Source organism: Chaetomium tenue (assembly GCF_020726465.1).
Source record: "Chaetomium tenue strain MPI-SDFR-AT-0079 chromosome Unknown F5144scaffold_4, whole genome shotgun sequence".
NCBI lineage: Eukaryota > Fungi > Ascomycota > Sordariomycetes > Sordariales > Chaetomiaceae > Chaetomium > Chaetomium tenue.
Window position 1 is genome coordinate 4,021,104 of NW_027117332.1, and position 24,921 is coordinate 4,046,024.

The 24,921-nt window shown below is 58.2% G+C and overlaps 6 protein-coding genes across 6 annotated transcripts; 2 read left to right on the forward strand and 4 right to left on the reverse strand.

Annotated features, from left to right (window-relative positions):
• Positions 1 to 3,455: 3,455 nt before the first annotated feature.
• Positions 3,456 to 5,907, reverse strand: F5144DRAFT_491207 (gamma-tubulin complex component protein; the record flags this gene model as incomplete). Its single annotated transcript, XM_066785846.1, has 3 exons — positions 3,456 to 3,495; positions 3,614 to 4,002; positions 4,087 to 5,907. 3 exons carry the CDS (start codon positions 5,905 to 5,907, stop codon positions 3,456 to 3,458), a joined length of 2,250 nt encoding a protein of 749 aa, XP_066643728.1.
• Positions 5,908 to 6,470: 563 nt separating this feature from the next.
• F5144DRAFT_255811 (senescence-associated protein-domain-containing protein) lies at positions 6,471 to 8,329 on the reverse strand. The gene is made up of 3 exons (XM_066783485.1): positions 8,172 to 8,329; positions 7,435 to 8,113; positions 6,471 to 7,372 (listed from the first exon to the last, which is right to left on the reverse strand). The coding sequence occupies exons 1-3, from the start codon at positions 8,187 to 8,189 to the stop codon at positions 6,528 to 6,530; spliced, it is 1,542 nt and encodes a 513-aa protein (XP_066643729.1). The 5' UTR covers positions 8,190 to 8,329; the 3' UTR covers positions 6,471 to 6,527.
• Positions 8,330 to 9,270: 941 nt separating this feature from the next.
• Positions 9,271 to 10,451, reverse strand: F5144DRAFT_255794 (uncharacterized protein). Its single transcript, XM_066783484.1, has one exon. The coding sequence runs from the start codon at positions 10,270 to 10,272 to the stop codon at positions 9,328 to 9,330; it is 945 nt and encodes a 314-aa protein (XP_066643730.1). The 5' UTR covers positions 10,273 to 10,451; the 3' UTR covers positions 9,271 to 9,327.
• Positions 10,452 to 10,631: 180 nt separating this feature from the next.
• F5144DRAFT_603330 (fungal-specific transcription factor domain-containing protein) lies at positions 10,632 to 14,827 on the forward strand (the record flags this gene model as incomplete). Its single annotated transcript, XM_066791272.1, has 2 exons — positions 10,632 to 10,662; positions 11,886 to 14,827. The coding sequence occupies 2 exons, from the start codon at positions 10,632 to 10,634 to the stop codon at positions 14,825 to 14,827; spliced, it is 2,973 nt and encodes a 990-aa protein (XP_066643731.1).
• Positions 14,828 to 18,267: 3,440 nt separating this feature from the next.
• F5144DRAFT_513114 (uncharacterized protein) lies at positions 18,268 to 20,962 on the forward strand (the record flags this gene model as incomplete). Its single annotated transcript, XM_066786573.1, has 7 exons — positions 18,268 to 18,448; positions 18,596 to 18,843; positions 18,958 to 19,021; positions 19,136 to 19,332; positions 19,409 to 19,622; positions 19,824 to 20,704; positions 20,811 to 20,962. 7 exons carry the CDS (start codon positions 18,268 to 18,270, stop codon positions 20,880 to 20,882), a joined length of 1,857 nt encoding a protein of 618 aa, XP_066643732.1. The 3' UTR covers positions 20,883 to 20,962.
• A 78-nt stretch (positions 20,963 to 21,040) lies between these two features.
• F5144DRAFT_255922 (uncharacterized protein) lies at positions 21,041 to 24,457 on the reverse strand. The gene is made up of 5 exons (XM_066783486.1): positions 24,185 to 24,457; positions 23,984 to 24,110; positions 22,675 to 23,909; positions 22,218 to 22,616; positions 21,041 to 22,142 (listed from the first exon to the last, which is right to left on the reverse strand). The coding sequence occupies exons 1-5, from the start codon at positions 24,222 to 24,224 to the stop codon at positions 21,319 to 21,321; spliced, it is 2,625 nt and encodes an 874-aa protein (XP_066643733.1). The 5' UTR covers positions 24,225 to 24,457; the 3' UTR covers positions 21,041 to 21,318.
• Positions 24,458 to 24,921: the final 464 nt, after the last annotated feature.

Sequence of the window (24,921 nt, forward strand, 5' to 3'; positions counted from 1 at the left end):
CTGTTGGAATGATCTCATACTCGATCAGGCAAGACCCAAAAGTCTGCGTCTCGCCGTAAGTTACTAGTCTAATTTCTGGGTCACATTCAGAAGGCTTGGAGGTACAAGGTAGGGAGAGAGTGGTACACAAGCATGCATGGATGTACACAGTTGTACTAAATGTTGGTCGGGTGTGTGGTCTACGACTGCAACTCGATCAAGGGGTGAGCATAACCTGCACTGACAAAGCTGTTCCACAGATTCGGAATTGACCACTTTTCCCATAGCTACCTCAGGATAAAATAATGAAAGTGACATTACGCTCAGGCCTAGCAACCATCCGACCAACGCTCATGCAAACCGTTCATATTCCTCGTCTCGAACACTCCACGCTCCATGCCACGGACTCCTGAAACAACCAAACGCCGATGCTTCTTTTTAAAAAACCAACCCCGTCCCGTGTTCATAACTATACCATTCCCGCCGACGAACAAGGATGAGCCCCCGGTTACCATGCATCATCAGCCTCGCCACAGTCACGGGGCGGGCGGGGCCCCACCGCGGCCCTCTTCCTTGTTAGAAAGGCTGACCATGACGCGCTGGTTGCAAATATCGATGAACTGCTCGAACTTCTCGATGATCTTGTCCTTCTCTCGAAGCTTCTCTTTGAGCTCCTCGATCTCCTTGTCGCTCTCCTTCTTCAACTTGTCGAAATCATCTCGTGCGGTTGCGAGTTCTCGACGGAGATCGGCTCTGATACGCTCCTCGGCCGACGGGTGCGGCTTGCTATAAATAGCCGGCCGGTTTTCTGCCAGTCCTGTGGCAACCTTCTGGGGATTGCGGTTGATAGCAGCCCGTGCATTGTAGATGTCACGGGGGAGAAGGGGCACATGGGGATTCTCGGTCTGTAAGATCTCCAGCGTCTGGCTCACACCCACACCTAACAGCCAAAAGTCAGTTCGAGTATCCATGGGATGGAAGACCTTGCTTACACGTACCATCGTCCTTCAACTTTTTGACGGCTGCAACCATTTTGCTGTCCAATTTCCTCGCCGCCGGGTGCAGGAGAGGGCTCTCGCTGGGGCCGTGGTTGTGCTTTTTATGGCTCTCATGGGGGCGGTACCGGACTGTCCACTGGGTCCTCTGCTCGATGGCGAAGAAGCCAAACGGGCAGTCACACTTACGGGACGTGGTCTTGCGCTTGCGCATTTCCGGGCTAACGCGGCTGGGTGGTTTACCAGCCCGGTCGCAGACGAACAGCACCTTTTTCAACCCAGGAACCGTCTTCTTAGACCGGCCGATAACCACAGCATAACCCACAGAAGTGCAGTAACTTAGCACAAACTTGTGAACGGCCTCCAAAGTCGGGAAGCTCCCCCCCTCTGGGGGAGGGGTCATCGCTTCACCCATGGGCTGGCGGGGGACGAAGGGCGAGTTATCAATCAACTTAGGCTCCAGGGAGGGGTCCCTTTCGCCCAACTCATCGTGATTGACAATCTCTATATCGTCATCCTGGTGGTTTTCCTGAGCGGGTTCAACCGGCTGTTCCTGGGCGGGTGGTGCTCGTGGGACTGGCGTGACTTGCTGCACCTGCGGTAGCTTCTGCACCTGTTGGATTTTGGGCATCTGCGGTGGAGCAGGGGGGAGCGTTGGTTGCGAAGGGGGACGAGATGTGGATAGTATACTGGTGACGTCGTTGTGTTGAACCGAGTGGTTCGAATGTGCCGAATGAGCCGGATGGGCTGAATGCACCGACTGGACTGACTGGCTTATAGACTGTTGCGGCATAGACTGCTGTGGCATCGATTGCTGTGGCATCGACGGCTGTGCCATGGACTGCTGCGGCATGGACTGTGGGGGCATGGATTGCGGGGGCATGGACTGCTGGCCCAGTGACTGTTGGCTCATGGACTGTGTCATGGACGGAGCCATGGGCGGCTGGCTCATAGGCTGTTGGAGCTGCTGGCTCAGCGACGGCTGCCCTAATGATTGCTGCCCTAACGATGCCTGGCTCAGCTGTTGGGGGTTCATAGGTTGCGGGTTTAGAGTCTGCGGTGCCATGGACTGAGGCGTCATGGGTTGTGGAGTCATGGACTGGGGCGCCATGGACTGCTGTCCCATCGGCTGAGGGTTTAGAGACTGCTGGAGGTAACTAATGGGAGGTGCTTGCTGCTGCATCTGCCGGGGAGGGGGGGCACGCTGGCGCGGGCCCGGGAGCGATGGAGGCGCTTGGGACGGCGGCGGTCGGGCGCCATTTTGGAGGCTGGCGACGTTAGGGATCTGTGACGAAGGCGAGGTGAAGAGGTGATGAGGATATTGGCTCGGCGGGTGTTGCTGGTGTTGCTGGTGTTGATGTTGGTAGGCGTGTGGTGGGTATGGCGGCGCGTGGTGAGAAAGCGACGGGGATGGCTTGTTGGTCGGGTTGTGTGGCGGCGGGAATGATCGTCTCAAGCCAAACGACAAGCCAGGATGGCTATTTGTGCTCGACATGGCGACAAAGGGAAGGAAGGTCGAAATCGAACAAATGCGGAGGTCAATCAGCAGCCTTTCGGTCTGGGGTCTCGACCCGTCACCGAAATCGTGGGCGGGCGTGTACCGAGCAGGGAGGCGTGCGTGACTGCCCGAAGATGGAGAAAGAAGGAGGTACGGGGGAGGGTGTAAAAACGGGTTGGGCGGGAAGAGGCAGGAAGCAAGGTGCGAGGGGCGGGCCGTCTGATCCCACTGTGCATTTTGTATTTTAGACTGTCAGGGTCTATTTTCGTCGCAACTGCCCAATCAAACTCACAAGAACGCTGCGGCTGGCTCCACAAATCGCCCATCACACCCACCAACCGCCGTCGAGCTTATCCGATCCCAAGCACAACTGCGCCTTCCACGCCCCAGCAAACCTGAGCAACCAACGTTTCGAGAGAATTGGGGCTCATGCGATTGGAAAGAAGAGGGATGGGGATAATATGAGAAAAAAATAACCGTTCCATCACCTCGAAATGACAAGCATCTGCCGCGAAAACATCATTTTTCATTTTCGTCAAAGGTGGCAACGCGGGCTAATAGGTGGGCTGCGACTTTTGCGAAACACACCTTGGGGTGGGCAAGAGGCCGGGGTACAGATCAGGACAGTCCAACTATCGACACCCCGCCTCCCGTGTTCAGGGATCCCGGTAGTCAGTAACATGGGCAAAGACCCTGACAAGAAGTACCTTCGAGATCTTCGATACCTTCAAAGAATGGTGCTACCTTGAATTTCCTAAAATCGAACTCAAAATTAAGCTCAATTAAGCTGGCCATCCCTTTCAACATCCCCTACGTATACCTAACGCCTCGATAAACAGACACTTTGAATTTATTGCGTGCGCCACCTCGTCATGGAACGCAAGTGACCGAAGAATGATACATACAGACAGGGGTATAATGATGACAAAAAATCCCAACCGGATCTCCAGCGCCGATAATGAGAGACCAAGTGACCAAGACCGTTAACGCACTACCCATGACATGGCATCTACCTCCCCCTTCCTAAAACCGCATATCGTCTCCCGTCACATCCGCGCCCCCTTCGCCCTTCCCAAACCAAGTCCCAAAATCCAACTTCATCAACAACCTATCAATGCCCCCAACCCGCCTCGGAACATACTCCCCACTTTCTCTCATGAGCACCTCACCCTCCTCCTCACCCTCGGCACCCTCGCCAAACCCTCCCGCGCTGTGCAACACGGCACTCCCCTCCAACCGCCTCAGCTCCCCAATCAGCCCCTCAACGCCCCTCTTAACCCTGTCCTCCACGCCGCGGATCTCCCCCTGCACATCCCGCTCCTCACGCTCGAGGTCCACAAACGCGTCGACGACACCCGCGTCCGCTTCGAGGTCGGCCGCCGCCCAGACGGAGTGCAGCCGGTGGACGAGGGCCACGAGGTGGTCTATCTGGACGAGGAGCTCGTAGAGCGGGTCGGTGAAGGATTGCTGGGTGAGCAAGAGGCGGTGGATTAGGGCGCGGAGGTAGACGCGGTGGGCCGTGGCGAGGGTCTGTGGGTCGTGTACAGAGCGTGTTTGGTCGGTTGCCGAAGTGGGCGGGGGCGGGGAGGAGGTGGTGGACTCGGCGAGCCAGACGTCGTCGTCGACCATGTCGGTGTCCTCATCTTGAGGAGGGCGGCCCGCGGCTTGGGTTTGCTTGGCTGTGTTGTCGTCGTGTCGTTGCTCATCTTCCCCCGTGGTTAGCCAGCGGTGGAAACCGTCCGACAGCCCCGCGACGACTTCCATTTGGAGATATCCCTCGATCTCGCCGAGGAAAAAGATGGCTGCACTCGCCGTGGCCCAGGCATTGCGCAAGACGCTCGACCGTAGGGCATGACGTTGACGGAATAGAAGCACCCTCTCCCTCCCCCCGCGCGTGCTTCCGTACGGCGGTCCTGGGGGTGCTGGGTGGTGTCGCCGGAGGGATGTGATCTTCCATAGGTCTGTTAGGCGGATATGAGCTCTCCGCAGAGAGAGAAGGTAAGAGTTTATTGCAGTGTAGGTCTGAAGATCCGACTGGCTGAGGAAAAGATCCAATGGGGACGGGATCTGCAAAGTCAGAACAACGGGTACCGAGAAGAGCAGGTTGCGGAATGGTGTCGGCGCAATGACTGGCATCTCCGCCTCGGGAAGGACGGGCGTCATAGGCGTAGCTGTTCTGGACTTGGCCATGGATAGCCGCAATAGGTCTCGAGCCAGCTCCAGCCCCTCATCTTCCTCCGCATGGTCGCCCTGCATGGATCCCATCGCAGCCCATGTCCTCACCAGGACGGCGGCCACCTCTCCCTCCTTCACAGTGACAGTGCTCAATCCATCGCGCTTCTGATACGCAAGGTTCTCCGCCCGCTTCCACCGGCTCCTGATCTTCTCATCCGCCTGCTGTGTGAGCGCCATCGCAAACTCTCCACGGCGAAGGAGAAAGAAGTCACGCAACAGCTGCAACGCCTCCAGCACTCGACTCAAGGGCAACAACCGCTGTAGCGTGGTTCTCGACAAAAAATGCCTTATATCCGCAATGGTCCTCGCAAAGGTGGCCGAATCAATCGGGTGCCTCAGCGCGGCCAGCCGCGTAAGCTGCGTCGAGAGGTGATCGTTCCCCCGCAGAGTGTAATCGCCCACGCTCTTAGCACGGATCTGGTTGAGCGACCGCCCGATGAACAACATAGACGCGGCCGTCGCGGCCGTCACAAACCGCGGCAGCAGCGCCATCTCGCAGCCATACTCCTCCCGACCCTCCTCGCCCACCACTCTCCGCACAAAAAAGTCGCCTTCCCCAAATCCCGGCAGGCGCCCGTACAATACCCACGCCGACACCTGCTTCACCCACGCAGCCTCGGCCACACCAACCAAACTCCCTGCCGCCTCTTCCACATCACGATACCCGGTCTGCAACTCGCCCCTCAAAAAGTCCATCACCCTCGCCCCAGTACACCCAGCCTCCCCCCCACCAACACCACTACCACCACCACCACCACCAACCATAACCGCCACCACCCCCGCCAACCACTCCAACCGCCTCGCCCACCCCGCAAACTCCGCCACGACCGCCGTCAGCGGCACGATGTCATAGGCCCCGACCAGCGCGGCATCCCGGCGCAGGAGGGTCTCCTCGACGGCGCGCACCTTGCGGCGGAAGGCGGCCAGGTGCAGGGCGTCGACGGCGGACGCGACCGCCCGGCAGATGACGGACGGGTGGGCGGCGGCGATGTGCGCGGTCGAGGTCAGCAGCTGGATGTGCAGCTCGCTGAGGTGCGCGAGGGAGGCGAGTAGCGCGCGTTCGGGCGGGGTGAGGGGCGATGGTGGGGTGTTGGGGTTGTTGGGGTTGGGGTTGTCGCTGTTGGGCGGGGTTGAGGAAGAGGCGGATCGGAGGAGGGGGGAGGGGTGGCCGGAGAGGGAGAGGAGGATTTCGTGGAGCATGGTGGCTATCGTTACTGGAGGTGGCGGATCTTGGGAGGGTGTTTCTTGGCCGCTTGTTTGACGCGGGCGGCCCGTTTCTGGGCGCGGCGGTCGTTGAGTGCTTGGAAGAAGAGGATGAGGGTTCCGAGGAGCTCTAGCCGACAACACATCGGGAGGCTGTAGGGTGGGTGGTGTTAGAATTCAAGGCCAATGCTAGGCCGATGTAACGCGGGCTTACCGAGTCTAGTGCTTTTTACGGTTCGGCGATTCGCAAAACGCCTGGGTCCATTGCGAGTTGTGGTTCTGCTCCTCTTGTGGTTGGACTGAGATGGAGCACATTAAAGTGGGGTGAACCACTTCCGCAAGTTGACGCGCCAGATCGTATTTGTGCAACCGTGACGCGTTTTCATCTGCAGGGTCTCCAAGTCACGTGGGAAGCAGGCTTCGCATTGAACGCCCTGGGTTGCGATGAAAGGTCCAAAAATGCAGGGTTCCAGCACAACGACACAAATCGTCGGGTCTGCTGAGAACAATGAAAAAAAGTATTATTCAACATTGAATCCTTGAAAGCCCAATAAAAAAAGAAAAAGAAAAAAACCTTCTTCTACCGCGGATTTACATACCCTAAACCAGAATACCTCTCACATGAACTTCCCGTTTAGCGGACCCGCAGGCTGTTTCCCTTCAGTCACAGTCATCCCACTCAGCGACTGGGCATCCTGTTTATCCTGATCCAGCGTGGCCACCCCACCATCACCTCCCCCAACAATGATGTTATCCCCGGTTGAGGTCTTGCCTACAACCATACCCTTGGCCACGCTCTTGAGGATGGCCCGCCTCGACACGCCCGTCACGTCAATATAAACAAGGCCCACATTCTTGACACCGCCACCCAGACTCCTCGTGACGTCGCCGGCCTCGGGTCCCCACTTGTGACCGACCACGGTGGTCGCCGCATCCGATGTCGACGCCAGCAGGTTCCGCCCGGCCTGCTCCACGCCGTCCATGACGGTGGAAAAGGCCATCATGCTCTTGTTGAGCAGGCCCGGCTTGTACGTGCCGAGCGGCTTGCCGTCCTTGTCGAAGCCCTTGCGCGCGGAGCCATTCTTGTCCTTGCCGTGCCCGCCGAGGGACGCGCCCCAGTTCTGGGCTACCTTGGTGATCTGGCCAACCGTCTTGGCCGACAGCGTCGCCGCGCCGCCCGTGAAGGTGTTGATGCGCCGGATGTGCTCGCGCGTGGCGGGCTTGAAGGTCATGGGCTTCGCGTTTGGCTGGGCTTTCTTGGTGAAGCTGTCGGCTTGGTTCTGAAGCAACTTGGAGAGCATGTCGGAGCCGGTGATGATGAGGCGCGAGGCAGCCGAAGCGTTGGACACGAGGAACGAGCTCTTGTAGGCCGGGTGTAAGTCTGCCTCGTACAGATCGGCGGATATGGGCGCCACATTGATGTTCTGGCCGCCTGCCGCGGGGAGAGTGATCTCGACCGGGTCTGCGTAGAGTGTTAGCACTACATTGGAAGGCCAAGAATGCGACGACAAGACAGAAACAAACCTTTCGACCCCGGTTTCAGCCCGCTGGCCTCAACGACCTGGAAACCATCGGCCAACTCTCCAATCACGCTGCCATCCTCCTCATCAACAAGCACAATCTGCCCCGGCGCAGCCACACTGTGGCTCCCCCGCACATACCCCTCACCGGGTTTGAAGTCAGCGGGGTTATACGCGGGCAACGCCTCGCCCGCCGCCTCAGCTGACTTTGTCGCGCCGCTCTTCTCGCCCTTGCCCTCCCACCACTGCTCGCCATTGCCACCAATCTTGGGCGGCGGCGCCCGCTCAAGGAAAGCGGTGCATTGCGCCAAGATTGTCTCGAACGTGTCTACATCCTCCTGAATCCCCTTCCGACTTTCCACCGAGGGGAACTCGATCCTGGTGAACGCGCCGCTGCCCGGTCCGAGGTCCCATCTCGGGATCAGATAGCTGGTTGGGGGTTGGTGGTAGATCTGCGTCGTGGCCGGGAGGGGCAGGTCGAGCTCGGGCGGCAGGTGGAGGTGGAGGTAGAAGTCCTGCTCGGGCGCAGTGTCGGAATCAATCGCGGGGTCGGCGAAAGCGGATGTGGTCGGGACCATCAGCAGGGACAATGTCTGCGGGCCAGCCGGCGTGAGGAGCTCCTCCTTGCCATTGGCAATGTGGTAGGCCGATACGCCGTTAATGGCATAGAGCAGCTTCGGGTCCTATTGGGGTGTAAAGTGTTAGTCCACAGCTGCGTTTTACTGCACGGGGCAACCTTACATTGTGACCGGAAGCCATTTTCGCAATTATCGACGCTCTCGAATTTTAAGAGCGCAGACCGCGGTTTCTGGTAAACTTCCACGCGAGCTACGTAATGCGCCGCGATATGAGGTGGGGTGAAACGGGGATAGATGCTCGATACCCGCCCGCTATTTTGGAGGTTGCGCTGTTGTTATGGACAAAGTCTGCAAGAATTGCCAATGTGCTAAATTCAGGCACACACACACACTTCTAACAAAGCCGTTTCGCAATCGAATGATTTCCTGAGGGCGGGGTCGGTTGGTTCCTGCTCCAGGAGTTCAAAATAGCAACTGCCCAGCATCCCGCGACCCCAGGCGCTTAAAGACGTCTCCTGTGTGGAGCATGCAAGAGGCCTCTCGAGTCTCCGTCCGTTTCAAAGCGACGTCATTGGCGTGCCAAAAGCAGGCTGTCGCCCGCCACCGTTCAAGCGGACAGACGCGCTCGCGCGGCCGACAAGAGGGAGTACGAAGAGCAAGCTTTTTATGAAAGCTTTCTTCCATAGTCGTCAATATTGAGTATTCCCCCCTGAACAGGACAGTCGTCATCAGTCAGCCCCACGTGGGGTATGAGTGACATTTATTCCACTTTGCGCCGTCTGTTCAGCCTCGACCCGCGCTCGCCGCGAATATGACTGATACCAGCCGTCTGCTCTCACGTGGCCCCCTGCAGCAATCCTTTCTTTCCCAAAACGATGTTGCAGCGTGCCCGCACCAGGGCCGCAAATACTTTTCTCGATAGTACCTTAAGTGCCCAGGGCTTCCCAAGCCATCACGCAATATGCTCTGTGTGCCGTGCCGCGCCGCGGACAGATGCCGCTTAGTACTTTGTACACCGTGCATGTCTCCAACAACCCTTGTTGGTGGGGGACCTTCGATGACGGTCCTGCTCTCTGGCAAAATAACTCGAGAAAGTTGGATCTCTGCTCGGCCTGCAAGTCTCTTTCGCATTCGTCCTTCCACTACTGGCGAAACATTTCGGCGCATTGCCTCGACGTTCATCCACAGTACCTTGCTTTGTTAAATTAGTGATGGACTGGGGCGCCGCCCCGCGCTCTTGAGCGCGCACACATATGCCGAGTACACACAGCCAAGCGCTGGGCACAGACGGGCTGGTGTCTAAGAAAGTCCATGTCGGGTCACACTTCGGCTGTACAACCGGCGATTTTCATATTTTGGGTGGGTGGGTTCACCGGCAGCGCTTGGCTGGGCTTGAAGCTGGCAACAGACGCAGCGTCCCGAGATCTTTGGCTCCCGAGACGAATAACTACCCCACAAGCCACCGCCAACCTTTCCCTTATCAGATCCGGAGCTCGCACGCCGCAATGATGTACGAATGTGGGCCTTGAGTTGAATCTCGGCCTAGCCGTATGGCATCCCGGCATTTGGAGTCGGCCTGTGGGAGCCTGGCAGCGTTGTTCGATACGGGCCACGATATCGGGAAGCGGTGCATTTGCAATGTTGGGTCGAATCAGAACTGGGGCTCGCACCGAGGGGCTGCAGGCGATCCCGATTCGGTCCCCATGTGCGGCCGGGCCACTTCCACACTTGCCGGTCACAAGAAACCTGCGGTTCCACAATTCTGAGGGCCCCCCAACCTGCTCCGGCAATCTGATCCCAGCATCCCGCGGCGGCCAACAGGGAGTCTTCCCGGGGGAGAGTGAGAACGGCGCCCGATGGAAGGTCTCAGACCGAATCGGCGCCAGGCCAGTTAACCTGGAAGGGACCGGCCCCGATCCTGCAATGGCTTTTTCTTCTTTCTTTTTCCACCCGCGCCCCCGCCCGCCGAAGCCAACGGCGGACGAATATTCGTCACCACTTGTCAAACCGAACAAGCCGGTGACGATGGGTTGTGCGGATGCCTTCTTTCGACCCCGTTGACGCTGTCCCGCCTCGCCTTGCCAGCGGGCCGTCGCACAACCCGCACGCTCGGCCATCCCTTGGAGTGGCACCGCAGCGAAGGCGTACCCTGTTGTACCAATCCCCCGTCGCACATGCCGTCGGGTCCGGCAAAGAGAGCCAGACATGCTGTCGTGTACTCGGCCTGACGAGCAGGCGCACTGCCGATCTTCCAGTACTTGCATCAATAACGTGCAACTGTGCCTGAGGAATGCGGATGTTGAGCCTGCAGTAAATGCAAAACATGCATTGCGAAAGCCCGACGATGCCCTAAAGACATCGAGGGGCTCCCATCGCGCCGTGCCCCTGTTTTCTGTCGGTGCAGGACATGTGTTGACGAGGTTTCAACCCTTTCTCTCATAAGTGGGAGCGGGGTGGTTCTTGGTGCTTTTGGGAGTTTGGGAAGCGAGCTTCCGATGCCAAGCGGGTGCCGTATGGGCAGGCATCCCGGGGGCCCGGCTGGGTCGGTGCAAGGCACGCCCGCCGTTGCAGCTACCGGCGCTTACCAGCATCGATTTCTTTGGCTGTTTTCCGTGAAAATGTTATGAACCAAGACTCAAATTTGCAAGCCCATTGTATGCCGAGATGTTTCTCAGATGCGATCGCCTGAAAAATGATGTTTTTTTTGATAGGAATATTCCAACTGGACGGGGGAAGATGGAAGGGATGGTGCTTTCCAAGCCGTCTCCGAAAATGGGACCCTGCCGGAGCTTGGCCTTGCTCCTCTGCGCTAGCGAGCAACCGAACCACCCACGCAGCGCGAGCGCGGGCTGGCAATGAGAATTCGGCGTCTGTTGAGGGCAAGGCAAGAGCCACCGACTTAGGTAGGCCAGGGACTTTCCGGGTCTCTCAAAAATAAAGGCCGCAAAGACGCCACTTCCATCTGTTCCCCTCATCCATCCCACCTTGACCCCGTCTCCATCCAGTTTCCAGGTTAGGTGTTATCGACTAGAACCTGGGAACCATCGCGGCCTGCCACAACCTTAACAATCCTCGTGGGACCTCTCTTCGTGGGACTCTCCACTCTCCTCGCGCTGAGAATCCGCACCCGCCCCCCGGACCCTAGTACAACCTACCTGCCCCTGCCGACGTTGCCGACAACACCGACGCTACCGACGCATACCATACCTTGCTTGCCCTTGTGTGTGTGTGTGCACAATCACGTCCCGTGTTCCCGCCCACCGACTTAGGCCCCGTTCGGTTCGCCTACACACACGGCTGACCGACATTCTCACCACCCCCGACTTTCTGGTGAACTTCTCTCGACTTGACCGTCTGTCACTCAACGCCCACCGCACCCGCACGATCCCGCGTCCCCGCTGCCGTCGCGCAACCTGAGAAGCATCGCCAACAACGTTTCGGCGTCACATTGGCTTACCCGGATAGAGCCATCTTCGCAGTTGCCGGCCACTCACTCGCCCGGCTACCCGCGCATTCGGATACCTGCACCGTTGGTGGACGCCGTCATACCCACAAGGTAGTGCAGCCGCTCATCTAGCTAGCTCATCGTTTGGGCCCCCGTCCCGGCAACCTTCTTCTCCTCTGTCAACCGAGTTCTCGCCCCTTCCGTCCGCCCCCCCGTACGGTCTGCTGTGCTGCCCTGGACCTTGCTCCCACAACTACTGCCGCGACCAAACTCGCCAGCGGCGCTTTCTTGAGCCCGCGTATTTAGTCCGTTCACTCGCGGACCGCCCGACCACCCCGACCGAACGTCGAGTCTCGGCCCCTCTTTCCCGTGCCCGCATCGCGACCGCCGAACGGTCTTGCAGCCGCCTGTTGCACTGTACCGTGTGGCCAGGGAAGGCCTTGTCTCCCTTGTGTTTGGTCAGGGGGTCCCGTTGCGAGACCCAACCCGCCGTCACGATTGCTTCCCATCTGCGCATCCAGTCCATCATCTCCCCTCCCGAGCCGCCCGACGACCAGTCGGCCGCGGCAACGCCGTCTTTCGAACAACAGCAGCACCCCACTCCAAAGAGGAAGTTCCACGACGCCTTCACCGCACCGGCGCCCGATGCGCCCATCGAACCGGCCGAGCCGCCTGCGCCGCCGCACCCCCATCCGCTGCCCCAGCGTTTGCCCAACATACGCCAGCCGCTACCGCACAGTCCGCCACGGCCCGCTACGGTCGGAGCGGCCCGCAGCCAGGGCCACCCCGCCGCCGCAGCCGTGAGCGCCGACGATGACAACAGGTCGCCCGTCCAGGCTTCCATGATGGCAGGTAGCCCTGGCAGCCCCGGCGCTATCGACAGCAAAAAGGGGATCAAGCGAACTCCCTTGAGATCCAGCATTGCCTGCCAACGCTGCCGGAAATCCAAAATAAAATGCAACAATACGGGAGGCGACCAGCCCTGCGAGACGTGTATCCGAAATGGCAAGGAGTGTACCTACCCCGAGGTCACGCCCGCCCCGCCGAAGCGATCCGAGCCGCCTTCCGGTGCCAAGATGGAGCAGGGCTCCGAGCGGAAACGTCTGCGGCGGATTGAAGATATTGTCAAAATGGAAGGTTCCGTTCCGGCCGCCGTTGTTGCCGAAGATGTCCTGTCGGCACCCTTCCTCACCGGGACAATATGGAACCAGCTGTTTGACATCTACAGATTGCACTTCGCGACTGAGCTGCCCTTTCTCCATCTGGCCACGTTGAAGGAAAAGCAGGGCAACAGGTCCAAGGCGAAGCCTACCGACACCTCGCCCGAGATCAACCTCGTGCTGTTAGGCATTCTCACGCTCACAGCGCGGTTCCACGGCACCTTGGTTTCGTACATCACAGCGCCCAGGAACAGCCCGGCAGCGGCCGGCATGCCGAAACCCCGACCCGCCGGCGGCCCGGCCTCGGATGCCGCAGCGGCTTCGGAGTATTACGCCGACGTCCTCACCAAAGCCCTCGGCGGCCTGAGGACCAGCATGACCGTGGCTTCGGTGGAGCGAGTCCAGGCTTTCTTGATGCTCGGTCTTTATGAATGGAGTCAAGCACGACCGAGGGTCGGGGGGATGGCCGCCTGGATGTACGTCGGCGTCGCCATCCGGATGTCCCAAGCGCTAGGGCTAGGGGACGGGGATAAAGAGCCCAACAAGGTTTTTCGGCCCCGGCCGATCAAGCCCGCCCAACAGACCATGACGGTCACCGCCAGGGAGATCAGAAGGCGTACTATGTTCAGCTGTCTAATCTTGGACCGATTGCTGGGCTGCGGCAAGGATCGGGTTTCGACGATTCGCTCCGAAGATCTACGAATCCAGCTCCCGTGCGCCGAAGTCTCCTTTGACCTCGGCCACGACGTCTACACAGGCTTTTTGAAACAGGCCTCGGGAGTCGAAACGACGCGCCCCATCTCCGACAGCGTGCTCGGCCGCTTTGTTCGCCTCGTGGACCTCTGGGGCGAAATCTCCAAGTGGAGTTTCTCTGGCGGCCGATTTACGGAAGAAGAGCGCCCTCCGTGGTCGGACGAGTCGAACTTCTTCAAGCTGCGTGAGAAACTTGAGGCATTCTACGGGAGTCTTCCGGACGAATTCAGGTGGTCAGACAGTAACTACTACAAGCACGAAAACCACCAAGCCAGTAGTGTGTACGTTTCGCTACACATGCTTGGCGCCGTGTGTAGAATTATGCTCCACCGCGAGTACATCCCCTTCATCCCCATCCTCTGCGAAAAGCCAGTTGGTCCTCTTGACGAGCCGACATTCGCGCCTGGGCAAGAGCCGCAGGGGTTCTGGGAGGCCAGTGCCGAGGAGATCTTTAGCGCGGCCAAGGACATTGTCGACCTCGCCGAGATCTGCCGCGATAAATTGCCCATGTCATCTCTCGTCCTGTTCGCGGTTTGGACCGCCGCCTTTGTCGGTATCTACGCGGTCCACTTCCCGCATATTGACACCAAGGGGCATATGCTCCCCAAGGAGGACGTCAGCACGCCCGTCGACGTGACCAGGCACGGCCCGACGGGGCTCACATACAAGTTGTTGACGCACATGTCGCTGTGGCTCAAGCTGGCCGAGACATATGTCAGTTACTTTGGCGAGATGGACCGGTACTACGACACGGTCAAGCAAGACTACGAAAGGCATATCGGCGGTCGCATAGGTGGCGGCGGTTTGGAGGAGTGGAAGGAACGGGCTTTCAAGGTGGTCAACAACGGCGAGATACTTGTGGTCGACGAAGGCAAGAGTTCCTCACGCGACAGCACCGTCGAACCCGGCTCCTCGGTCGGCCCAGACAGCAACCACCCGACCGACCACGCCAAGACGCCCCGGTCCACGTCCATGTCGTTCACGCCCATCAACACGTCGCAATCGCACGCTGGCCAGCCGGACGAAGCCGCTGCCGAAGCGGCCGCCTCCACCCTCTGGCGCATCCAGCAACCCCACGGGCACCACAGCCAACACCAGCATCAACAACACCAGCACCAGAATTCGCATCAGCATCAACCTCAGCACCAACAGCCCTCACCCTCGCAATCCTCGTGCGCCGTCCCCTCGCCGCAGCTGTCGCAGCACCCGCACCCGCACTCGCACCCGGGGGGCATGACGGCGATGCCGAAACTGCCACCGTACGCGCCCAGCGAGGTGGCCGAGTACGTGGAGCAGAACCAGTCCATGCCGTGGAATCTGGCGCCGGGCGGCGTGGACCAGTTCGCCCACGGCACCGAGGACATGGTGCTCGATGGCGGGCCCATCTACTGGCCGGGTGTGCCGGAGCGGTGGGCGGTGGGCATGATGCCGCAGCATGTGGCGAGTTATTCTTCTTATTAGTGGTGGCATGGCGGGGTTGTTTAGACGGTTGTTTTGGTGGGTGTGGTATGTGTGGTGTGGTGTGGTTTGGTATGCTGTGGGTGTGTGTGTGTGATGTGCGGGTCTGTGATGTGTGATGCGGTGTGGCTTGTGGGCGCGGCGCGTGGGTGTCAGGAGTATTTTGGGTGTTGGGCTGGTCGGTTGGTGTCGGTGTCGGCGGCATGTCTGAATGAAAAAAACGGCTTGTTTTGTTTGGTACGCACTTGCGGCGAGGGGTTGCTGGGCTGGGCTGGACGCGGCGCGAGGGCGGTGTTTTTCTTTGGCAGCCATTGATCGAAACGGTGCCTCTCTCTCTCGTCGCGTAGTGCGAGTAGGGGAGAGGGGAATGGGGGCGGAGCGGGGGGGAGGGGGGGAGGGTTCAGCCGGAAGAAGCTGGCGAACGAGCATTGGGAGGATGGGAACTCGAATTGTGTGGTTCAGAACGCATGATCTACTCTGTTGAAGCATCTATCTATTGTTTGTCCTTGCGAGAGCTTGGTCGTTCGATGGCCCCTTCGTTTGTCTGCCTTGATCTCCATTCGAAGCCTTCTGCCCTCTTGGTGCCAGGGCAGTTTGGTTGCTCGATCGATCGCCTGCATGATCCGGTCTCCATGCGAGGAATGGTGGGTGCCACGTTTGGTTTGCTGGCCTTCCTTTCGTGGGGGGTTTTTCGACAGGGCGTTCTTGGTATTGGGGAAGTCTAGATTCGACTTTGTGTCTCATCTCATCTCCCCCCTGTCTTGCTTTTCTGCTCGGTCACTAACTAATTAGCAAGCCACCGGCCCCCCACGCTTTCGCATTACCGGGGTAGGCGGCGGTCTGGGGGACTGGGTACCGATTTGGGTCGTTTTAGGCAGAGTTATCACAGGGGTCACGGTGAAAAGGAATGCGGACGGCCGAGGTATGGTTTGGGACCGAGGATTTTACAGTGCTTTGGCTTTTTGTTGGACATTTTTGTTGTTTTGTTGTGTTTTGTTTTTTGTTTTTTGTTTTGTTCTTTTTGTTTTGTCTGAAGCTAAACGAAACGCTAATGCTGGCAATGCCGTTTCCCCATAGTGATACAACAGTTCCAACATCAAAATCAGAACGCAGAGAAACCGTGTCGTCAATCATTTCCCAAATCCAATACCAGGTACAATCTCATGGGGTATATCCTTCCTTCTAAGCCGTCGCCGATCCTTTTAGTCCCGCAGCTGTTATGCTGTTGTAATAATAGTCGTTGTTGATGTTGTTTGTGTTGGTTCTCGTTGATCATCTCGAAACGGACGAAGCGGCCGAGACGGTCGAGTCGTTGGAGTTGGTCCTGCTTAGGCGGGCCATGAAGAACTCCATGTCGCGGAGGACGATCTCGGGGTACTTGGCTTCCTTGTCCGCAAGGGTGGGCTGGTAGTCGGTGCTGGTCGACTGCATGCTGCTGGATCGACTGTGCTGGCCAGTGAAAGGGGTCTCTTGCTGGAGCATGTTGGTTGCGTCAAGGGATCCGATCGGGGCAGGCATGTCGCTGGTTGGGTTGGGCTGGACGAGGTTGTTAGTATGGATGGGTGACGACTGCTAAGGCTGTGGTGTTGCTGGCTTACACAGTGGGTTGCGGAAGGTTTTACTGGTTATGAAGTGTGAGAGAGAGAGATACAGAGTCCGAGAAAACGATAGAAATGGCAAGTTCAAACTTTTCAGCCCATTCGAAAAGCACCGCTCCAAACTGAAAAGAAAGAGACAACTTCTTTTCTTCCCGGAGCCTCGAGTGGTTCTTATATGTGAGAAACTACCCCCATCCCAACCAAACTCTTGACACAACAGAACCGAGCGCGCTGCAGGGGTCGCGTGGGTAGAGACACATCATTGGCCGCCTCTCAGCCTTTTCCCCAGATATCGTTGGCTGCAGCAGGTCATTCGGTGTCGGGATAAGGCTCGACGCAAGGGATTCGCTTTGGGCTGCTGCTCTCGTGACCGTCTCCGTGGGGAGAGCACAGCTTGGGGGCCTTGAAGGATGCCTGCATTTCCGGAGCCCGAGCATTGGTTTGCCAAGGTTTTCCGGGTCTGGACGTTCTCCCCCCCTTTTCAGAACACCGTCTCGATCCCACCGGCCTCCCCATCTCCCATCTCCCATCCCACATGTCCCGGCAATCACGCCGCATCTCCCCTTGAGCCATGTGCCGCGGGCCGAGATGGCAACGGCTTTAGTGGGATCTCGAGTTCGTGTGCCCCTCGTGTGCCCCCTGTAAAAACCACCGCTAACAACAAAGGAACCGGCTCTCCCTAATCACGTATGCAAGGTATTTGGGTGTGTGTTGTTGAAAGGTCCACTACTAGTGACATCAGCGAGGCACCATTGTCGCTCCCCAGATATTAAATGGTGTGACAGATGACAAAGGACGGCACGGCAGAGCGGTGGACAACACCAACCACACTAAGAGGTTCGGCTCACGCCCCCTCCTTCACGGCTTCCAAAGGGTGCAGTGAGCCGTGACCCCCACATCACGGCCCGATTTCTCGGCCACGCCATGGCGTCTACCCCAGATGCCACCGCTGCAGCCGACCCAAAGCGACAAGAAAGCCAGAAGGTTCTGCCGAGCCGAGCCTGGGTGTGGCGGGTCAGGGGTAGAATCAGATCCCCCTGTCATGGGTTTCACTGGCAGCATCTCACGCGACCTGCTTGGAGTATACTTTGCGCGAGGAATGACGACAGCAGCTTATCTACCTCGAAAGTAATTAAAAGCTGTGATCTAGAAGTGTTCTAATTGTCAAAATAATCGTGGTTTTCCCCTTTCCCATTAACTTAGTCGCGATTTCCATGAATATACCCAGTGAGTTTGGTTATAAAGGAATAAATATAATGTAGATCACATACTCTAATCTTCGATGACACATGCAGAGCTGTAACTAAGACTCGGCCTCTCGTATGTACAACAAGGTACCGCATCAGTTTGCATCTCTGACTGCCGTATCCCGTCGGCCCGTGATGTTTGCTCGGGTAGATGCAAGGCACGACGTGTGTCTACCTGCTGTATGTTGACCATAATGAGCCTGAAACACCATGAAGCGTAGGAAATAAATGAATGTGCTGCTCTGAGTTAGTAAAGTTCTGGATGCCTTGCCAGAGTTGATAACTCCAAGCCGTCTCAATTGTTGTCTTGGGCATCGTGCGGGGATGAGATGTGGGTTAAGAGATGAGAACATGAGATGACTACTATTCCTCTGATTCGTGTCGAGTTCTGAGAAAAGGACTTCCACACCATATTGCGTTTCGTTACAAACTCTCCCGGGCTCAAGGTCGTGTTTGTTTACTTTCTCTTTTTTTCCACAAACAACCCCTCGAACGACACAAAAACAAAACATGTTTTGACCGCAACACCCAACACCCATTGTGATTCTTTTTGCTTCAGCTCATGCGATCTTTTGGGTTTCTTCTTGGAGCGATCGCCATGGTTTTGACACCGCTTATAATGTTTTTTCTCTTTCGTGTGTTTTTATCACCGGCAGACAGCCTTCTAATACGGCCGCATGAGGCCGACGAGCTCACCCTCTCATCATACGAATACATAATTGTCGGAGGAGGGGTTTCCGGTCTTGCGGTTGCTAATCGGCTCAGCGAAGACTCGAATGGTTTGACATCCTTTCATCCCGAGCTAGTCGCAGTACTGATAGCACCCAGTGGCAGTTCTCATACTCGAAGCTGGGGATTTGTAGGCAACTTTACGACGTTTGACCGAAATATCCTCGCTAACACTGCTCATAGAGACCCCTCTTCAGATATCGTGACGGTCCCGGGACTGATCGGCCACGGATTCCCCCCAGCCTACAACTGGAATTTTACCACGGCGCCCCAGGAGTTCCTCGACAACAACACACGGGACTATGGGCAAGGGCATGTGGTTGGCGGAGGAAGCATCCTCAACGGCATTGTCACAACCAGGGGTGCCCGCGCCGACTACGATGCTTGGGAAGCACTGGGAAATCCCGGCTGGGGCTGGCAAGACATGCTGCGATACTTTAAAAAGGTGTGTCAGGGGATAATGATGATCAGTCCGTATGCTAAAACGCAGCAGAGCGAGAAGTTCTCGATAGGCTTATCCCAAGAACGCGCTAGAGCACTACATATCAGACCTGACCAGTCCGTCCATGGGACCAGCGGCCCCCTCGAGGTCACCTATCCCAACTTTCTCTACAACCAGTCCAGTAGGTTATCGTTAACACGGTTCCGTCAAGCAACCCTAAACTAACAGCATCCAGCCAACTTCCTTCGCGGCCTTTCTGAGCTAGGGGTGCCACTACTTGCAGACCCAAACGCAGGCGTGGCTGTGGGAGCCATGATTGCTCCGGCGAGCATGTCGGCTAGCAACCAATCGAGGATGGACAGCAGAACGGCCTATCTCGACCCCGTGCTCTACCGGCCAAATCTGCACTTGGCCGTTGGGCACACTGTCACCCGTCTCCTCATTGAATCTAATAGGACTGCAAACACTGCCGCTCCCCCTTTTGGGGAACCGGTCAGGGCGTACGGAGTTGAGGTAACCAAAGTGTAGCTGGAGATCTGGAAATGGATATGGGACTAACTGGAGTCAGTATACCACCTCCGCTGCGTCTCCTCGCCGACAAGTGTTGTGCAGTAGGGAGGTTATCCTCGCCGCCGGGGCCATCATCTCGCCAGCTCTGCTTCAAGTGTCTGGGATCGGCCCGGCTGACCTCCTGAACGAGTTGGGTGTTCCGGTGAAGGTCGATCTTCCGGGGGTGGGGCAGAACTTCCAAGACCACCCCATGGTTGGGGTTTTCTACAACTGTGAGTTCTCTCATGCTTCTTCAAGCACGCCCCTAACAATTCCCAGATACCAAACCTGGCCTCTTTTCGACCAGAAACCTCACTGGCGACACGCTCCTCCAAGCCAAGGAAGCCTACTTCACTAACCGCACAGGTTAGCCTCCTCTTCTTTTTCTTTCCCTTTTTTTTGTAACCCCCCAACTAACTCTCCCTCGACCACAGGCCCGTGGACAAGCCCCTTAATAACCACCATCGCCTTCGCCCACCTCAGCCACCTCGCCCCCAACACCACCACCAACACCACCACCACTGCCCTCCTCACCACCCTCCTCAACACAACCACCCCAAACCCAAACCCAAGCCCAAACCTAAACACAACCAGCCCCAACCCCAACCCCCTCCAATACCTCCCACACACCACCACCCGCCACAAAACCCTCCTCGCAGGCTACACCGCGCAACTGACCCTCCTCCGCACCACCCTCCTCTCCAACCCGGCCGTCGCCGCCCTCGAGCTCCTCGCCGACTCCCTCGGCACCCTGACCGTGGCCGTGCAACACCCCCTCAGTCGCGGGACGGTGCGCGCGCTTAGGGCGGATTTACTGGGGGGTGATGATGAGAATGAGAATGAGAATGGTGATGGTGGTGGTGATGGTGAAGGGGGTGGTGGTGGTGGTGTGGCGCGCAACATCGCGCTGGACCCGCGGTACTGCTCGCACCCGGCGGATTGCGCGCTGTTGGTGGCTGGGGTGGGGATGAGTGGGCGGGTGGCGGGGACGCGGGCGATGCGGGAGTTGAGGCCGCGGCCGGAGGTTGGGCTGGCGGCTTCTTCTTTTGGCGGCGGTGGCGGCGATGGTGGTGGTGATGGTGGTAATGATGATGATGACGATGGGGAAGAGGTGCTGGAGATGGTCAAGCGGCGGGTGCAGACCGAGTTCCACGCGTCGGGGACCACGGCCATGATGCCGCTCCACCTGGGGGGCGTGGTCAGCAAGAGGCTGGTGGTGTATGGCATGGCGAATGTGAGGGTGGTGGATGCCGGGATCATGCCGCTTGTTGTGGGGGCCCATATACAGGCTGCCGTGTATGCGGTGGCGGAGAAGGTATGTTTATCATGGCTCCTTTTTGTCTTCGCGTTGGGCCCTCTTCTTGCTGGCGTTGGACCGTGTTTTGGGGGTGAACATGAACACGATGCTGACAGACGAGCAGGCGGCGGATCTTATAAAGGAGGACAACCAGCGCAATGTCAGCCGACATATCAAGTCTAGGAAAGGCGATTAGGACATCTATGGCCGGCATCCACCACCTCGACCTGGTGCCGGGGAAGCGGCCGAGTTTAACACTGACCGGCTGTTCCCAGCGGACCAGGCCGTGTCAACGCATATTCGAGAGGAAAGGTCACATTGTTCGATCACGGGGTGTAATAATAGTAAGAAGACTGTAATCGGCAAACCTCACAACTTATTGTAGCCAGTCTACCGAGCCAACTAATCGTAAACACAATAAAATTACCCCCAAGGGCCTAAAGAATGTTATCTAGCCTCAAGTGCATCATCTGTTTCCATATCCCGGGTATCAGTGCAAATTCGTTTTCCAGACATCACCCAACCATTAACACACATATTCCACTCCTCCCTCCCCACCCCCCCAAAAACCACCACCCACCACCCATCCTATTAACCCCCGTCCACCCTCATGTCCAAAAATAGCGACCCACTTAGAAATAAACCTTCTCCTCCCAGACGGGCGGGCGGCTGCCCTCGTGGTCCCAGACCAGCTTTCCGTTCTCGTTGAGCTCGCAGCCTTCGTCGGTGATGGGGATGACGCGGCTGGTATGCGCAATCTCCTGCTTGGAGACGCCCGCGGCGTCCGAGGGGATCCACAGCAGCGGGGTGCCGCTGGTGACGGAGGGCGGGTGGTAGGCGTTGGCAGCGACCTCGTCCGAGTAGGGGTCGAGGTGCAGGCCGCGCGGGACCAGGGCGCGCAGCACGGTGTAGTCGGCGTAGATCCACGGCTTGAGGAAGCGCGTGAGGAAGTTGCCGGCCTGGCCCGTGGCCTTGCGGGCCTCGCGCGCGTGGCTGACCGACGCCTCGGTGGGGTCGATCACGCCGTCGCCGTCGAGGTCGTGGTGGTTGCCGTTGCTGGGCCCGACGGCGGCGGCGACGGCGGCCTCGCCCTTCTCGGCGTCGAGCAGGCGCGCGTTCTCCTCCTCGGCGAGCAGCGTCAGGGGCAGGTTGTAGAGCAGCGGGTCGAGGGCCGAGTTCAGCGAGAGGTGGAAGAGGACGGTGAAGACGAGGAAGACGACCATGAGGACGAGCGGCCCGACCGCCACAGAGGCACCAAAGAGGCCGATCATGCACACCTCGGCCAGGTAGATGCCGGTGAAGAGTTGCTTGATGGCCTTGGGGTAGATGAGGCCGCGCGTGTCGATCTGGGTATCGGTCACGAAGAAGACGTTGTAGCGCCAGGCGAAGTAGAAGAGGAACATGGCGACGGTGGCCCAGCCGAGCATCAGCGGGGCGATGCACGAATAAGTGATGGCTAATGAGCGCATTAGTATAATTGAATGAAGGCCGGGGAAAAGGGGGGGGGGGGGGGAGGGGGGGCAGTGCTTACCGATAACCACAATGTTGGTGTACACGGGCATGGTGCTGCCCCACGAGATGGCGCTCAGGTTAGACCACTTCTGGTAAAGGGCGCGCGGGGTGTTGGCCAGGAACTTGTACAGCAGCGAGAAGACGAAGAAGCCGACGACCTGGGTCAGTACGCTGGTGGCAATGGTCAAGCCCTGGACGATGAAGTAGGAAATGTACAGGTTGGAGGCCTTGGGCAGGTTGGAGGCCAAGATGCTAGGGGCGCTCGTGGGGTTGTTGACAATCTGCTCGGCGACGGCGGTGGCAGACGAAGACAGGGTAGCGACGAGGAAGACCTGGACAACCTGGAAGGCAAAGTAGGCATTCTGCGTGAACAGCTCGACTCTCGAGACCGAGGGCTCTCCGGCCAGCTTCGCGCACACTGGTTCAGGTTAGCTAGGTTCCACATTCGCACACGTGCAAGGAGATTCGCGACATACAGCGCATGACGATGGGCACCAACGACATCAGAATCGACAGCAGGACTGAGGGCAACAGGCCGGTCACGACGCCCATGATGACGTCCGGGATTTCGTTCAACCAGCGGAGGAAGCTGATGCTTGAGAGGAAGTCGATGTTGCTGACGATACCGACGAAAGCGACGGGGATAGCCCAGAAGAGAATCATGGCAGCAATGAAGCCCAGCACGGCGTAGCGGCGGATGACCTTCTGCCACCAGGGGATGGCGAGCGACTTCCAGATGACCTCGCTGGGCCGGACGCCGACATACTTGGGCGTCATGTGCAGGCCCTGGTGATGGGCGAGGATCTGCGAGGCGCCCTCGGCGTCCGACTGGGTGCGGAACTCGACGAAGACGCCCGGGATGTTCTTGAAGCCTCCCGCGCGGTACTTGGCCTGGGCCGCCTCGACCTCGGGGATGAGGCGCTCCAGCTCGGTGCGGCACCAGTTGATGGTGTCGACCTTCTTGCCGACCAGGCCGAGGAATCCGAGGCGGTGGGTGGGGCGCTTCTTGGGGGGCACCCAGCGGGCGGCGATGCTGCCGGATTCGGCGTCGCCGGCGATGGGGGCCTTGTCGGCCTCGTCGGGGGAGGCGCCCTTCTTGATGGCGCCCTGGCGTGCCTTGTTGGCGAGCTTGATCAGCTTGACCTCGGCCTTCTCGAGGCGCATGGCGGCCTTGTCGCGGTCCTCGACCAGCTTGTCGACCTCCTTGGTGTCGCCGGTGATCCAGACGTTCTTGACGGCGGCACCGAAGACCTTGCGCATGCTCGCCTCGTTCAGGTACGGCTCCGGGACCGAGGTGAACAGCACGGTGCGGGACGAGAGGCGGTCGGCGTAGAAGGGGCTCAGCAGGAAGGCCTGGCGCAGGTTGATAAAGAAGATGCATTCGCGCATGATCAGGTACATGACGAAGCCAAAATAGACCCAGCCGACGAAGCAGTGGGCATAGTAGCGGTTGTACTGGTTATCCCGGTCGATATTGGCGTACGACAGGATGTTGAGCTCGGTCTGCTTCCCGCCGCCGGTGGCATTGACGGGGAAGAGGACGGGCCATGTGATGCAGCAGCCGACAAAGCACAGGACCAGGGCCATGCGAAGGTAGCGGAGGTAGAGGTAGGCATCGAGAGACTGGTGCTGGAGAGCGTACACGTCGGGTATCTTCCAGAAGCTCCCTACCCAGTTGAACAGGCCGCTAGGGAGAGGAGGGGAGCGCTCGCTGCAACATGTTAGCACTGCAGATCGGAAACCAAAGACTTGAGTCCCGATTCAAGATGGTTGGTCATGGCATACCCCTCGCGCAGACTCCCGAGGTAGGTTCTCGGGGCATAGTAGCGTCTCTGGCTCTTTCTCAAGACCAAGAAGATGGCGATGTAGATGGCGGAGATGACTGCGACCGGGGCGAGGGTCGAGATCATGCCTGTGTGCTGTTGTCAGCTTCCCGCCCGGAGGTGGTTCGATCCAGTGTCACATTGACCCAGACGTGGGACTTACCCGAGAGCGAGCTCGGATCGGGCTGGTCGTCGCTACTCATGATGGCGACAGTGCAGAATCACTCTGCGGGCCCCTGATTCGGTGTTTTTCGATATTTCGGTATTTGATGTCGACGACGGTGATGATGACGACGACGATAGCAACAACAATGCCCGGGAAGAGAAGTCCCTTTGGGTAGTGCACGTTCTGAAACAAGCGAGTCAGGTCACGAAATGATGGTAGGAAACGGCATTGACTGGCGCAAGAGCGGGTTGGTATTCGTTATGAGGTCTGGCCCTGGCCAAGCGCTTGCGGCCACCAGTGAGAGGGTTTCGGGAGGGAGCACCGAGCAAATGTAACGCGAAGAGGGGCGCGTTTGGCTGAGACAAGGGGCACCTCGATGGCGCTGGGCTGACTTGGGAAAGTACAGGGGAGGTCCAAGGAGCTCAAGACAGCTAATTTGCACCTTTTGCACCTTTTGCACCTTTGCTCTTTCCTGTCTTGGTGGACCTCTAAAATATCAATTGAATGGGATTAGGCCACGGGAGACAGAAGTGCGATCAAAATCCATTTCTACAGGTCCAATGTCAGGCATCAGCCCTGGAACTGCATCATTGTCTGGTCAGGGAAGCCAGCTTTGTCGCTTGGCTGACATTCCCCAAAAGCCATCTTGGAAAGTTGACGGCATTCAATGACGCAGGACCTTTCCAATCGCGGGAAGAAGAGTGGGGCGTTGCAAATTTGAGCAGCTGGACCAG

What these genes read in the sequence shown, in the direction of transcription:
- F5144DRAFT_255811 (XM_066783485.1), bottom strand. An exon ending in GCTGAAACCGGGGTCGAAAG is followed by an intron (nt 7,373 to 7,434) that starts GTTTGTTTCTGT and finishes CACTCTACGCAG; the next exon opens with ACCCGGTCGAGATCACTCTC.
- F5144DRAFT_255794 (XM_066783484.1), bottom strand. Translation starts at nt 10,272, where the DNA reads ATGCAAGTACTGGAAGATCGGCAGTGCGCCTGCTCGTCAGGCCGAGTA.
- F5144DRAFT_255922 (XM_066783486.1), bottom strand. Translation starts at nt 24,224, where the DNA reads ATGAGTAGCGACGACCAGCCCGATCCGAGCTCGCTCTCGG. An exon ending in CTCGGGAGTCTGCGCGAGGG is followed by an intron (nt 23,910 to 23,983) that starts GTATGCCATGAC and finishes AACATGTTGCAG; the next exon opens with CGAGCGCTCCCCTCCTCTCC. An exon ending in CACCAACATTGTGGTTATCG is followed by an intron (nt 22,143 to 22,217) that starts GTAAGCACTGCC and finishes TGCGCTCATTAG; the next exon opens with CCATCACTTATTCGTGCATC.